This window comes from Coffea arabica, chromosome 1e (assembly GCF_036785885.1).
Source record: "Coffea arabica cultivar ET-39 chromosome 1e, Coffea Arabica ET-39 HiFi, whole genome shotgun sequence".
Taxonomy (NCBI): Eukaryota; Viridiplantae; Streptophyta; class Magnoliopsida; order Gentianales; family Rubiaceae; genus Coffea; species Coffea arabica.
In genome coordinates this window covers 211695-227531 of record NC_092311.1, presented here as the reverse complement: position 1 = coordinate 227531, position 15837 = coordinate 211695, and the positions used below count along the sequence as shown (strand labels likewise).

The 15837-nt window shown below is 38.5% G+C and overlaps 4 protein-coding genes across 5 annotated transcripts; 3 read left to right on the top strand and 1 right to left on the bottom strand.

Annotated features, from left to right (window-relative positions):
- Window positions 1-971: 971 nt before the first annotated feature.
- Window positions 972-2844, top strand: LOC113688417 (patellin-4-like). Its single transcript, XM_027206231.2, has 4 exons — window positions 972-1853; window positions 1975-2069; window positions 2248-2389; window positions 2525-2844. The coding sequence occupies exons 1-4, from the start codon at window positions 1083-1085 to the stop codon at window positions 2786-2788; spliced, it is 1272 nt and encodes a 423-aa protein (XP_027062032.1). The 5' UTR covers window positions 972-1082; the 3' UTR covers window positions 2789-2844.
- Window positions 2845-3595: 751 nt separating this feature from the next.
- LOC113688410 (11S globulin-like) lies at window positions 3596-5538 on the top strand. The gene is made up of 5 exons (XM_072049638.1): window positions 3596-3979; window positions 4150-4330; window positions 4428-4796; window positions 5032-5054; window positions 5098-5538. The coding sequence occupies exons 1-5, from the start codon at window positions 3596-3598 to the stop codon at window positions 5407-5409; spliced, it is 1269 nt and encodes a 422-aa protein (XP_071905739.1). The 3' UTR covers window positions 5410-5538.
- Window positions 5539-7471: 1933 nt separating this feature from the next.
- LOC113697026 (E3 ubiquitin-protein ligase SIRP1) lies at window positions 7472-9599 on the top strand. Of its 2 annotated transcripts, none has more exons than XM_027216456.2 (2): window positions 7472-7616; window positions 8181-9599. In XM_027216456.2, exon 2 carries the CDS (start codon window positions 8265-8267, stop codon window positions 9438-9440), a length of 1176 nt encoding a protein of 391 aa, XP_027072257.1. In that variant the 5' UTR covers window positions 7472-7616; window positions 8181-8264; the 3' UTR covers window positions 9441-9599. The 2 variants fall into 2 exon arrangements, with proteins under 2 accessions (XP_027072257.1, XP_027072248.1); XM_027216447.2 differs by having other exon boundaries at window positions 7475-7616; window positions 8079-9599.
- A 1392-nt stretch (window positions 9600-10991) lies between these two features.
- LOC113697017 (pyruvate kinase, cytosolic isozyme) lies at window positions 10992-15436 on the bottom strand. Its single transcript, XM_027216435.2, has 3 exons — window positions 15055-15436; window positions 12630-13091; window positions 10992-12078 (listed from the first exon to the last, which is right to left on the bottom strand). The coding sequence occupies exons 1-3, from the start codon at window positions 15307-15309 to the stop codon at window positions 11266-11268; spliced, it is 1530 nt and encodes a 509-aa protein (XP_027072236.1). The 5' UTR covers window positions 15310-15436; the 3' UTR covers window positions 10992-11265.
- Between the last annotated feature and the right edge of the window lie 401 nt (window positions 15437-15837).

Here is a 15837-nt window from a genome sequence, read left to right as displayed (position 1 = left end):
ATTTGTAATAAAGTAAATATTTGAAAGTAAAATACCCGTAAAGAGTTGATACTTTAAATATGTAATACGTATTTGCCTATAAACTACGCTTTTTAAAGTTTATTAATTGTTAATTAATTTGTAACACTTTATCATTCATTGGACATGTAACACAAAGCACAAATCAGGTACAAAATTGTAATTTCACTCTCTAAAATAATATTTTAATTATTTGGACTGAATTTGTAAAGGATTAGTAACCTCAGGGGAGGTCAGTGTAATTGTTTAAACCACAGGGGAGGTAAGTGTAAATGTCAGAAACCTCAGGGGAGGTTTCTGAAATTATCCCTTTTCTTAATGATCATGCTCGATGCGTCCTTCGGACGTTGTTTCTGCTGGTATTCATTTTGATTTTAAATGTATCACATAATGCTTTTTCTTGGTAGAGGTAAACAATTTTCAATAAACAGTAAAGAAATGCTGGTCAAACCAATGATGTGAACTGATTGTCTATATCCATTAGCAACGGTTGGTATGTTGAGATTTGAGCGAGGTGTGAAAAGATTAAAATACGGGAGTGCGAGTTCTCTTGAATCTGGACTGGTTGAATAATCATCACATGGAATCTGTTGCATATTTTATCTAAGTTTAGATGATTGGCAACGCCAAGAGATTGAGCGGATATTTGATGCTTGATATCCAGGATTTTGACATTTGATCGTTGCCCCGCAAAACTAGCTCTTCCCTCGCATTTGATGCCTATGGCAACTGTTCTTTCAAATAGAATGCGTCCGTGCCAGCTCAGCAACGACAGATTGCTTTTTTTTTACCTTAAACGGCTAACCGATTTTTAGTAATCAATTGATGACGAAGACCCCATATTTGGCAACAACAAAATCAATCAGTTATGTTTAGTAGTTTCAAAATGAAGGCTGTTGTTTCGGGGAGGAGCGCAAAAGTTTGTCATTTTGGATATTACTGTCCAAAGTTTCGAGTCATCTATCTAGCTCCCCTTACCACCTCCAGTCGTTCTCGGGTCGTTCCTCAGCCACCAGTGCTCTCACGTCCTGCAGCCGGAACCCTGGCCGGCACAGGGCGTCAAAATGCCCGAGGATAAGGCCCTTTCCAAGTCAGAGGCAAGGGAGGATGGCAGCAGCCCAAATGAGTCCGAGTCATCAGAAGAAGAAATCTGCGATCAGGCCCCGCTGCCTTCACAAAATGATCAAACCTGTCAAATGAAAATGAACGCATCGCGCAAGAAATCTTTGCTCGAATTTCGGTGCAGAGTTGAAGATGCAATTCTTGGCAATTGCATTTTTGGGGCCAAAGGAAATGCTAGAACCAAAGAGAAGTCGAATAAGGACATTACCTTATGGGGCGTTCCCTTGTTACCTAGTAAAGGTCACGAGGCCACGGACATTGTCCTAATGAAATTCTTGAAAGCTAAAGATTACAAGGTCTCTGACGCATTTGCCATGCTTTGCAAGATGATGAAATGGAGAAGGGATTTTAAAGTGGATGGAATTCTTGAAGAAAACCTGTGTCCTAAGCTGCAAAATATGTGGAGAATAGAAGGTGTGGACAAGGAAGGCCGCCCCATATGTTACCTAACTTTCAAGGATTTTTCCGACAGGGAAATGAACAAGAAACTTTTGAGGGCAGATGGGAAATTAGAGGAGTTGCTTAGGTGGAGAATTCAGTGTATTGAAAAGGGAATCCAAATGCTTAATTTTAGTCCCGGAGGGGCAAACTCTATTCTTCAGATTACAGATCTCAAGAACGCACCAAGACAAAGCATCAAAGAAATGCGGTGGTTTTGCAATAAAATGATAAAGTTGATTCATGAATATTACCCTGGGATCATGCACAAGAATGTAAGTCTATTCTATCACATTAATCATTATTCAATGTGGTGAAAGGTGTTATGCGAGTCATATTTGTCTTAGATAATAGTATGTGATTTTGGTTGTTAAACTTCGTGTACAACGAATGCAGTTAATCATAAACCTTCCACTCTGGTACTATGCGGTCAACACTTTACATCTCAGGCAAATCACAGCAAAAAGCAAGAACAAGTTTATCTTTGTCAGGTCTGTGAAAGTCACAAGTACTCTTCTCAAGTAAGGAAGCTTTGCTATGAAAGCATATACAGCCTAGAATCTAGATACGTTCAATTTCAAATTTTTTCTTTTCTTTTTTTTTGGGGGGGGGGGGGGGGGGGGGGGTTGTACGACACTATCACTAATATAATGTCGCTTAATTTTGCAGGTATATCAACCCAGAGAGCTTACTAGCTCAATATGGTGGCCTGAAGAGAGAGAATGACATCGAGTTTTCAACCCTTGACAAAGTTTTAGAGCTGAATGTCCCAGCAAATACGTATGAGCATATTCAGATTCCAGTAAACGAGGTAAAGATTAAATCAAATGTTGGTTTATTTTATGCCCTTAAATGAAAGCATGAGTTTTGATTAGGTGACTTAGAACAAACATGTTAGGCGACTAATATGTCCCTTTTTTCAATTTTTGTGGGGGGCGCAAAGCAGGCTAAAAGGATAATAACTTGGGATGTGGCCATCATAGGTCATGATGCTACCTACAAAGAAGAATTCATCCCAATCGATGATTGCTCATACAAGGTATTGCTTCAAAAGGAGAAGAAAATGGGAGAGGTTGTTAGGAATTCTTTTTACATCAGAGAACCAGGGAACATAGTAATTAACATTGCAAACGGGACATTCAAGAAGAAAAAGGTTTTTTATAGGTACAACAGTAAACCCTGTCAGCCCTTGTATAAGCTCACAACATGAGCATATATTTCTTGCTTGTACATCTCTCTCTCTCTTTTCATCCCTTTTCGATTTGTGTGTATATATATATATTCGTCTAAATCCTTATTACTTTCAACAATTGATGATGAATTAAACTTATGTTGCACAAATGCTCTCTTCACGTTAGCTTTTGCTTTGTTTTTTTTGGTTTGTTCCCCTTTTCTTTCCACTCTCTTAAGTTATATGAATGTGTTTCAAGTTATATACTGAAATCACAAAAATGTATACACCATCACGTATTCAAATTTATTGGCAGCTGGAGTCTTGACATCTCTTAGAACGCACCTTATTAACTCCGCAAATCTTATTTGTTCTTTGTTGCCATCCTTATTTTGTGTTATAATTGTTGAGCTTGGCTTACCATTATAGTTCCGATTATCAAACTGACGGATTACGGCTTTATTCATTCAAACAGCCTTACTATTGATTTATATACAAAATTAAATAATTTTTATTACGACGATTTTTTGTGGTAGCAGAAACACACTAGAATAAGAAGCCTTCTACTAGTATTATCTCAGATGCAAACAGAGATGCACCTCCTCATGCAAGAGGAGTTCTTAAGGGATATATATATATTTATATCATATTAGTATATCATATATATATATATATATATATATGAGGTGTAAGCCATGAGAGCTTAGTTGCCATGCAGTGGAGCATGATGGCACAATCTATCTACTCACAACCTATTGCATATGTGTCAGTCCATTGCAAACCAAACACCTTTTCTCCTCCTATGAATCCCATTACTCCCCATTTGCCACCCTCACGTCAGCCCAAATGTGCCATTTCCTTAATGCCCCCTTAGCCTCTTTATCTGCGGTACAACTGCATACTGGTAAGTTTTCCTTCTTGTCTTTTTTCTTGGGTTTTCTTTGCCTTTTCCATGGCTGCTTCAGTCAGCAGCAGCAGCAACAAGGCCGGTGCCGAATCCTAAGAATCAATCCCCAACAACCCAGTGGCAAAATTAAAGCAGAAGCTGGAGTAACGGAGTTCTATGACCATAATGACGTTCAGTTCCAATGTGTTGGAGTGGCGGTGCTTCGTCACACCATCAAACCTAGAGGGTTCCTCTTGCCTTCTTATACTAATGCTCCCCTACTTGTCTATGTGGCCCGAGGTAGGTTCCATGCAATTTATTTTAGTACCATCCACGTTCAGCTCGTGATTTTAGTCTACTATCATAATTTTTGTAAAGACAATCACATTCATTCATTATTAGTCAATGGCTTTGATGATGAATCCGGCCGCAGACAGGGGATTTTTGCGGGCCTGCGATGCCTGGATGTCCCGAAACATTCCAGTCATCCCAATCTCAGTTTGATAGGACATAGAGGTTCCAAGACCGGCATCAGAAGATCGGACAGTGCAGACAGGGTGACATTCTTGCACTCCCAGCCGGGGCAGCTCACTGGGTCTACAATGAGGGAGATCAAGACCTTGTTCTGGTTGTGCTGCAAGACACCACAAACGCAGTCAACCAACTTGACACAGAGCGCAGGGTCAGGAATTCAAACTGATTTCATGTGTGTTAATGGTGTTAAGTTTCTTCTTGATCCATCTTTGCTTAGAAAAGCTAGCTGTTAACCTTATATAATATAATGACTGACAGAGATTGCTGGGAACCCAGAAGGCCAAAGCCAGGAACAGCAACAAGGGCAACAAGGGTGGGAAGTGCAATGGGGCAAGAATATTTTCAGGGGATTCGATGTCAAGACTTTATCCGAGGCATTTAATGTCAACAAAGAAACAGCAAGAAAACTTCAATCTGAAGATGATCAAAGGGGCCACATTGTTGAAGTTGATCAAGGCCTTCATGTGCTAAGGCCTCCAACTACACAAGAACAAGAAGTGGGACAAGGGCAAGGCTACAATGGCTTGGAAGAAACCATTTGCACCGCCAGGCTCAGGGAGATCATCGACAACCCCTCCCGCACGGACATCTACAACCCACAGGCCACAAGCCGGACGCTTCCACACCGTTAATAGCCTAAACCTCCCCATTCTCAGCTTCTTCAGACTCAGAGCTGAAAGGGGAGTCCTCTACATGGTACGCACGTAAGAGATGAAACATGTAGAAAACCATGAATGAATTGATAACTAGACGAGTCGTTTTGGTGATGCATGAGGATGTAGAAAAGCATGAATTAATGCTCCCTTCCTTAATCTTTAAATAAATTCTCTATATGTTCATTTTCATTCATTTGGGGTGGCAGAATGCCGTATTTGCGCCGCATTGGTATGTGAACGCGAACGGGGTGATGTACGTGACAAGAGGCTAGCGCAGGGTGCAAATAGTGGACCACAGGGGGCAGTGCGTTTTGGACGAGCAGCTGAGCGAGGGACAGGTGGTGGTGGTTCCGATGAACTATGCGGTTGTGGAGCAAGCTGGGAATAATCAAGGATTTGAGTGGGTTGGGTTCAATACCAATGACAACACCATGATCAACACCATCGCCGGGCGCTCTTCCACTTTCCGGGGTTTACCCACATCCGTGGTCGCCAATGCATTGCAAATTTGGGAAGATGAAGCACAACAGCTCAAGTTTAACAGGGTGGAAACCATGATCTTCAGCCGTGATCCTAGGTTCTAGGATGTCTAGGGTCGTGATCCTAAGGACATTTACACTTACCTCCCCTGTGGTTTGAACAATTACACTGACCTCCCCTGAGGTTACTAATCATTTACAAATTCAGTCCAAATGATTAAAATATTATTTTAGAGAGTGAAATTAGAATTTTGTACCTGATTTTTCCTTTGTACCGCATGTCCAATGAATGGCAAAGTATTACAAATTAATTAACAATTAATAAACTTTAACGAGCGTAGTTTATAGGCAAATATGTATTGCCTATTTAAAGTACCAGCTCTTTACATGTATTTTACTTTCAAACATTTACTTTATCACAAATATTTATTCTCAAATACAGATTTGTATTTACTCTCAAATATTTAATTTTTGTTAAATACAAAACCTACCAGTTTTTCTTCCGTAGAAATATTAATATAACATTTTTTCAATTTTAGTTACAAATATTTATGTATTTAACATAAATTAAATGATTCATAATAAAATACTCATAAAGAGCTAATACTTTACTCATGTAATGGATGAAAGCCATAAAAAATTAACATTTTATAGGCCATTTCTTTCTTTTTTTAAAAAAATTTTAATTTATATTAAATAGATAACCTATCAATTTTCTTTTTGCAAGAATATTATTGTAACACCTTTTCATTTTTAATTAAAAATATTTATATATTTATTATAAATTAAATATTTAAAAATAAAATACCTGTAAAGAGCCGGTACTTTAAATAAGTTATGCGTATTTGCCTATAAACTACACTCCTTACTTAAATCAATAAACTACACTCCTTAACTTAAATCAATAAACTATACTCCTTACTTTAAATAGTGTAGTTTATAGGTAAATACGCATATTCTATTTAAAGTATAGGCTCTTTACAGATATTTTATTTTCAAATATTTAATTTATGATAAATATATTAACATTTGTAATTAAAAATTAAAAAGTGTTACAGTAATATTTTTGCAAAAAAAATCAGTAGGTTATCTATTTAATATAAATTAAATATTTTTAAAAAAATAAATGGCCTCATAAAATATTAATTTTTTATGGCTTTCATCCATTACATAAGTAAAGTATTGGCTCTTTATGGATATTTTATCCTGAATCATTTAATTTATGTTAAATACATAAATATTTATAACTAAAATTGAAAAAGTGTTATATTAATATTTCTACGGAAGAAAAACTGGTAGGTTTTGTGTTTAACAAAAATTAAATATTTGAGACTAAATAAAAATCTGTATTTGAGAATAAATATTTGTAATAAAGTAAATATTTGAAAGTAAAATACCCGTAAAGAGTTGATACTTTAAATATGTAATACGTATTTGCCTATAAACTACGCTTTTTAAAGTTTATTAATTGTTAATTAATTTGTAACACTTTATCATTCATTGGACATGTAACACAAAGCACAAATCAGGTACAAAATTGTAATTTCACTCTCTAAAATAATATTTTAATTATTTGGACTGAATTTGTAAAGGATTAGTAACCTCAGGGGAGGTCAGTGTAATTGTTTAAACCACAGGGGAGGTAAGTGTAAATGTCAGAAACCTCAGGGGAGGTTTCTGAAATTATCCCAAAAAAAAAAAACTCCTCCCATTTAAGCTACACAACGTAAACTACCAATCCACCCCACACACTAAACGCGTCCATAGTTGATTATTAAGATTTCAACTTTTTTTTTTTGTTGACCGGACCGGGACGGGGTGCGGGAGTTGGGGTCCCCCTCTTGTTGTTGATTATACGTATTCAAATAATGTTTGGTGGGGTTGGACTTGGCTTGGGTCATTTAGTTCTGTAAGCTTCCAGATCCTCACCTTTTCTTTTCTTTTCTTTTCCTTTTTTTGACAACTGGTAACAGAAGAGTATGATCTTATCTCATTTGTTAAATTAACAGAAGAGTAAACGCTGGACGTCGCATCCCCTCTCTACGGAGTATTTATATTCTACCTCCATTTATTATAATATGCATAATATAGTACTAATAATATTTTATTATTAATCATATTACGCGTATATATGTATATATATTTATATTTATATCTATAAAGACCCCACCATTCAACCCTTCAACTCTTTTTTTTTCTTTTGGGGATCCACAACAACAACCAGAAGAAGAAGAAGAAGAGGAGAAAGTAGCAAGAATTCATCCTTCTTGGGAGTTGGATTTGGATCTTCAACTGCCGCTGAAAGTCTTGAGGTTATCTCCTTTGGTTGCTGTTATTCTCCATTTTGTTTTCTTGTTTTTGCATTTTTTATTGGCCTGAGTCGTAACGACAAAAGTAAGCAGATGAACGCCCCCAATCGCCCTACCTTCCTCCAACTAATAACTTAGTCATCGCTGAATCTATATTGTACTTGATCTGTTTACCTTTTTCCCAGATTTCCTGTCTGGTTTTCCTTTGCCCAGAAAGAGAATCTTTTGATGCGCATTGCGTTACTTTTTAAAAAAAATAAATAAAAAATTCACAGTTTTCTTCTTGATTGTATACATGAATGTTTTTTTCATTTGGGATCGTGTTTTGTATCCGCTTGCTAAGCATGTCAGCATGATTTTGCAGGTTTCTGAAAAATGCATAAGCTTTTGGTATTAGATTTGTGAATTTGAGAATTCCCACAGCTAAATTACCTAATGGATTGATTGTTGTTTATTGTTAACCAGGCCCAGTGCTAGGCAATCGATCGTTTTGTTTCGCTGATTCTTTTTGTGTGTGTGTTTTTTTTCGGGGTCAATATTGGTTCTGCCAACACATTCTTATTGAAGATACTGTTGTTATCGTGACACATACACGGGGAGAAGCGGAAAAGCCCAAGACTCGATTATTCAAAACGATAATAGGACTACAAAATGGATGAAGCAGAAATGTCAAGATATTGGTGTCACGCCTGCTCTCGAGTTGTGAGTCCGATCATGGAGATTGAGACAATTAAATGCCCCATCTGTCAAGGTGGATTTGTCGAGGAAATGTCCACCGCGGGAAACGAAGCCCCAGTTGATTTTGGAGGCTCTGCCTCCGATTCAGATCGCGCTCTCTCCCTCTGGGCTCCAATATTACTTGGCATGATGAGCAACCCACGTCGTCGCCGCAGATTCAGACGTCTAGAGTTTGAGGACGATGATCACGACGATGATTATGATCATGATGGTGAATTAAATAGCAATAACCATCACCATCACCATCACCATCGCAATGAGGGGGAGGAGACAGAGCTGGATCGTGAACTAGAATCAATCATTCGGAGGAGGAGGAGCAGCTCGGCCACTGTTCTGCAGCTTCTCCAGGGTATTCGAGCTGGCATGTTATCTGAGTCAGACAACTCTAGAAATGATGTCAGACCCCCTAGAGATAGAGAAATCAGGGACGGGGAGCGCGTGATTCTGATCAATCCCTTCAATCAGACCATCATCGTACAGGGTTCATATGATTCCAACAGTAGTGACTCTCAGAACCAACCGTTTGGCTCCTTGGGTGATTATTTTGTTGGTCCTGGTTTAGACTTGCTGCTGCAGCAACTGGCGGAGAACGATCCAAATAGATATGGGACGCCACCAGCTCAGAAAGAGGCTGTGGAAGCCATGCCATCTGTGACAGTTGAGGAAACTTCACAATGTTCTGTTTGTTTGGAAGACTTTGAGATTGGTGCTGAAGCAAAAGAGATGCCTTGTAAGCATAGGTTCCATATTGGGTGTATTCTACCGTGGTTGGAACTTCATAGCTCGTGCCCTGTTTGTCGCTATCAGTTACCTTCAGATGAATCAAAACTGGAGTCAAGGGTGTCTAGGAATGGTAGCAATAACAATGATGCAGGAGGCAATAATGCTGCCGCTAGTGGAAGTGAAGGTGGAGAACGGGGTGGAAGGAGTGAAAATACAAGACGCTTCTCTCTACCACTTCCGTGGCCTTTTAGCAGTTTGTTTTCATCCGGCAATGGTAATTCATCTTCAACACCTGAGTCATCCAATAATACACCTGAGTCATCCAATAATACATCCCAACGTAGTTCTGAGACAAATGATAACTAAGTTTGTGATTATAATCTTTATTATCAGATGTATGGCCTTTATGTTGCTTGGATTTCTCTCTCTTTTTCCCTTTTTGTACATAAACCGCCACCCTGTTAATTAATTGTGAACATGTGAGTATATTTCGTTTTTATATGCTATAGTAATTTATCTGGAGAAGTTAAACCTTTTTTTTGTGTTTTTTTTTTTGGGGGGTTGGGTTCTTTTTTGTATCTGTGGTGGAATATTATCTCCAATTTCGTGGATGCGAGATTTCTTCAAGTTGATGGATCTTGTGAATTATCTAAAGTTCCATACTTAAAAATGGATGTCCCATTTGAAGCTAGCTGACAGTGTTGGTTCTGTGAAATTTTGACATTTATGATTAAAGTAAGTTTTCTTCGTTCCAATATATGGTTGCTGTAGTTCTATTTTCCGTTGGAAGTTGGAACTTCAAGTCATTCTTTTTTGGCTGAAGAAAAGGGTACATAATACATATTTCGTTTTCAAACTGTCTAATTTTCCAAAGATGCAAGCAAAATTGATGTCTTTTAGTATGTGCTTTACTTACACCGATGTCTTCATTTCCTGCCTGAGAGTAAATTGCCAAGCAAGTCATGCCCTTTTGATAGATAGAACTCATAGAAGCGGTTAGACTAGCACTAATCAAGGCAAGGGAGCCGCAGTGGCAGAAAATTAGAGTTAGCTTTGGAAACAAACGGCTCATCTGATGAATAGCAAAGCCCTTTGTTGGTCCTTTCCTTCTTTCCTTTATTTGGCTACTGGTGAATTTGAGTTTCTGCCAGAGGACTAAACGCGTGGCTTATGTTGTATCTTCTGAGACCTTTCTTTTTTTTTTTCATGGACCCAGTTCTGAGCTGCGAATGAAATTCTGATTGAAGTTTAACCGCATTTGTCAACAAAATACAATCGTATGGTTTGTAGGAACCACTTAAAAAGGGTGTGGTTTAACCTAGGCCAGCAGGACGAAATTGATGAATACCAATCTGCTTAAATGCTATAGCGCAGAGAGAGAGAGAGAGAGCGCCATTCATGTCCCTATGCAGATAATACCACGAGGAGATTTTACACTTCTATTAGTTTGGCTAATTTAGACGAAATCCTAAAAAAATATAATCCTAACAAAAATAGAAAACAATGTGGTTTTTGCAAACTCATTCGCATTCACCAGTGTATCATAGCTTTAGTGATGTAGAATTCAAACTGGACAGCTCCCCGGCATGGTTCAAAGACTCTGCCCCAGGCATGGTTCGAGACGGCTCGGCCGAATTGTTATCCAAATGGAGCTCTCCGATATCATAACGAAATGATTCCGAGATAATGATTTGCCGAATCATTCCGAATCAATTCAAATTTTTATTATTTTTATTTATCATATTTTTTTATATTATTCATAATTTTTAAAATATTAAATATTTCAAAAATTTGCATCTCGTCGAGACCGATATAGAACAGTCCGAACCACGACCACGACCGGACTTTGAAGTATGCTCCCAAGTGTATTCTCTAACTATATCGTACCGTTCCCAATCTCATAAAGCAAAGCCTCCATTTAACACTCGAAAAGACCAGAACTCGGTCTCACTTTTATGTCATTTATGTATCAAATAGCCAAAAATTGCGAGATCCACCTCATTGGGCTGGCAAAAGTTTTTCTGAACAATGTTTAACAAAGTACTAAAGCAAACATCAGAAAGGATATAACCATCGTCAATAACCCTATTAGAGATGGAGTGGAAAAAAAAAAAAGCAGAATCAGAATGGTTTTATTCCTTGACCTTCCAACAACCAACCCATGAGTTAATACTCGAACGGAATATAAAAATCACTTCACAGTCACAATCTTGATGACCGAAGCAGTTCCAACACGATGCAAGGCCACAACAGGATCTCCTTCCTTGCACAGTCCTTTTGTTTTAGCATGTTGAAGTGCAAAGTCCAACGCCTCCTCAGTTGACTCCTCATGAGAAGCTCTAGCAGATCCTGCACACAGAACAGGGATCAACCCCCTGAAGATCAAGCTATGCCTGGCTGGAGATTCATCACTGCATGACCAATCAAAAGAATCAGTCTTAATTTCTGGAACAACCACCGATAGTATTGGCATGCCAGCCCTATACTTGGCAACCAACTTTGCTGTACTCCCTCCTCTGGTTAAAACCAAAATAAGAACTGCTTTTGCTGAGTTAGCTGTTCGAACAGCTGAAGATGCAAGGCTCTCTAATGGGCTCATAGGGACTGGTGCATTTGCCATTATCCGCTTAAAGATATCTCCATAATCAATTGTGCTTTCAGCTTCTATGCAAATTTTGGCCATAGTCCTGACTGCAAGATCTGGATAAGCTCCCGCAGCCGTCTCACCACTAAGCATCACACAGTCAGTACCATCAAGTACTGCATTGGCAACATCTGTAGCTTCTGCCCGTGTAGGCCTAGGAGATTTAATCATCGACTCTAACATCTGTGTTGCAGTTACAACTGGCTTCCCTTGGATGTTGCACTTATAAATCATTACTTTTTGAGCCAAAAATATCTTTTCAATAGGAATCTCCATTCCAAGGTCACCTCGTGCTACCATAAACGCGTCAGAATTAGCCAGAATCTCATCAAAATTCGCCACCCCTTCTTGATTTTCCACCTACAAAAGCAGCCAAATGCAAAACATTAGGAAGAATGGGACATTTGTGCCCGTGTTAGAGGCAGTGAACAAAAATCTTGATATGAGCTTGAGACCCTTCACTTATCCATGCTTGATGTCCAATTATAACTTCCATCATTTCCAGCTGACTGCTGGATCATATGAAAGTCAAATCCTCTCATGTTTTAAGAAATAAACCCGATTGTTTATGGCCCACATTGTTAAAACTCAAAGGAGGCCTCACTGAAAAAAAAAATGTACACGATAAGACCTCATTCAAGAGCAGCTCAGAGAATAATTATTGGAGAGATAACCACAACTTCCTCTCGTTCTTCATTTCTTCTTCTAGATGTTTTACGTGTGCATTCAACTATTTCTCAAACTAAGTAGACAATATAAAATTGTTTTGGGTCATTCACGTGTGTATAAGTGAGAAGCACAGGTGATAAAAATAGCCAAGTTCCTGTGACACTGGCAAAAATACTCTTAACCTACCTTCTTGAATAAAAATGTATAATGTAACCTTTGCAACGAGTTTAGTTCCGACAAACCTTTGACATAAGAAGGATAGTTTTTGCATGTTCGCCAAGCAACTTTCGGACTTCAATAAGATCTGAACCTTTCCGGACAAATGAGAGAGCAATCATGTCGATTTTATTAGGAACTCCCCATTTCAAGATGTCTTCCTTGTCTTTTTCTGTCAAAGTTGGCAAGTCCACGATTACACCAGGGAGATTGACATTCTTTCTCTCACCAAGAACAGCAGTATTTTCACAGCGGCATCGAACAATTCCCTGTTCTTTGTCACAGGACAAAACAGTAAATGAGATTGTGCCATCTGCGCAGAGTATTACACTTCCTGGTTTTACATCCTCAGCCAACTTTTTGTAGCTCATGCAGATCATATTCTCATCTCCCTTGATGCTGTAATCAGTGGAAATAGTGATCTCCTGGCCCTGTTTCAGTTGGATAGGCTTCCCATCTTTTAAAAACCCAGTTCGAATTTCCGGACCCTGGCCAAGCAAAATATACAAAATTAAACAGTCAAGATCCTTGTCCCAACATTGCAGCATATTGCCAAATTGTATACGATACTCATAATCAGAATCAAATAATTCTTAGCTTGCATGCAAACTGTCAACTTGCCACCATGCTTGCCAAATACCCAAAAAAATTCTTGAATTTGATTCCATTTTTTTTTAACCCAAAAGTTCATCACATGCTCTCTAGTTGTTAGTTTTTCAGAGGTGCGTCAGGCTCTATTATAGACTGACATCACAAATAAGTCCTATAGGGCCACGGTTTGGGAAAGGATAAATTAATGCATCTAACTAAAACTAGAATAAAATGAAGTACAAAGCTGCCCAAATTCCCAATAGTAATGGCAACGGTCAATTTATTATAAATTCCTATCATCCAAAAGGCATAATTCACAATCCTTACAAGCAAATGACTTATTTATGCTTGATGGTTGAAATTTAGATCTGTATACCATCACAAGCCAATAACTGTTCTCCAAACAAGGACTTTTACAAGCACAAACAGAAAGGAAGGGAATGATGATAAAATTACTACCCACACTGACAACTCATATTCTCCTGTGAAACAGGTACATCTGTTAAGAGGAATCAAACAATCCATTGTCTGGGTTGACACTATTCTCAAACAATGCCTGTATCAGTTCGGCAGTTCAACACAACCAATATGTAAATAAGCTGGACATGCAGCAAAACCAAAATTTCAGATTTAACTGAACCATGACATGGGGATTACCAATTTTTTCCCCGTGAAGAATAACAAGAAGAAGAAAATCTCTCATTTTACCATTTTGTAAAACAAACGTAGACTTGCTTTGCCTATTGCAAGTGACATAATACGTCTAAAACAATCTCAGCCTCATAGATAATAACTAAAGCCCTGTTTGATAATCCAATTCAGCACCTAAACTTAATGGTTCAGATCTTAACATATTCAGACCGTTTGATAACGAAAAATTGAATATCTAAATTAATTAAGTGGTGCTGAATTTTCTAGGCAAAACTTGCTCTTAAAATTAAGTGACAAGTTATTCACTTATTACTGAATGTGATATGCACTCAAATGTATTATATTTAATATTTAACAATTCAATAACTTAATGGATTCAAGTTTTAGATTTCAGACTTCAGTTTTATCAAACGCACTTTAAGACTCCAGACATCTGTTTAAAGAATGTTAAGTGAAGCAGCAAACCAATTTATGTTGAACAAATTTGATTACGATAGTGGCATCTTCCAATTAACTTTCAGAGTGGAGAGTCAAGTCCGAGAAGAAGTAGCTCAACGTAGATACGTTAGACATGGATGACCTGGAAGGTGCATCCTAGTGCATTTGAAAGAAGCATGAAAACGAGTGGACAGGAAACACCAACGATCTAATCACAGGCATAATAGTGGCTGAATGAATTTCAAGTGCCGGCTTTTTTCTTCATTATTTTTGGGTCAAAAAATGAAATTGAAAACAACCGAGAACGTAAGGGAAAAGGCAACCAGATACACAGAGAGAAAGAAGGAAGGAAACAACAATACTGAAGAGAAATGTAGGAGGGGTATACGGTTAAGCAGCTATTGAAGAAGAAAACGCGAAAGGAAAGGGAAACAAAAAAAGGTAGGAGATGGTACTAGTAATTAGTACCAAGCACCATCATCATGAAAAGTGACACAATTCTTCCACGAATTTGTACTTCCTCAAATGTCCATATACAGTAGAGCATGCAGTGAGAAACGGAAATGGAAGGAAAAGCCTTATAAGTTCCAACAGATCCAAAAAAGGAGAAACACAGTGATGGTGAGAAACCAACCAACCAAACAACCAATCCGATACAAAGAGAAATTCCATGTGCAAGTATGTGTGGCTATGGTTGTGTGGGTGTGTCTGTGTAGACACTTTTTTTTTTTTTTTTTTTAAGGAAGGGAGAAAGGGGGAGGAGGGATGGACCTTGGTGTCGAGCATGACGGCACAGAGGATGCCAGTGTTGTCCATGGCGGAGCGGAGATTGTCGAGGGTCTCCTGATGGTAGTCGTGGGATCCATGGGAGAAATTGAAGCGGGCGACGTTCATGCCGGCGAGAAGGAGCTTTTCGATCATGGGAACGGAGCGGGAAGCGGGACCCAGAGTGCAGACGATCTTGGTTTTAGGCCTGTGGTCAGCGGCTGTACCAGCTCCTCCTCCTCCATTGTGGTGGTTATCCATGGTTGAATTCTATTGTTTCTTGTGTATAGGGTTAGGGGTTTGTGGGTGGGGAGAGGGAGGGTGGGATGGGTGAGGTGACCTAAATCTCATAATCTTTCATCTACACGTCTGGTTTTACCAGAGGGAGCGAGGGAGCGAGGGAGGGAGGTTGGGGTTGGGTACGTGGAGGTTACTATTTGGAGGGGTGATGCCACGTGGGATTTGGGGATTGTTTTCTTTGTTTATGCCATTCATGCTGGTTTTGGTGTCATAGAATAGATTCAATAGAAGAAGTAGGATTGGATGGTAATCTACTGTTTGGAGTTTGCCAGAGAAATGTATAGATTTACTGACGAGCTTGGTCTCCAAGTTACAAGCAATGAACACATATATGTTCACAAAATTAATATTAATATTAATATTATTGTGTGCTATGCAATTTCTTCTAGATGAGGTAACGATAGAGAACTTTTTTTTTTTTTTTCTTTTGCTTTCCTTTTTTGACAAGGATTCAGGAGTCCAAACACGTTAAGTGATATTTATTTTATT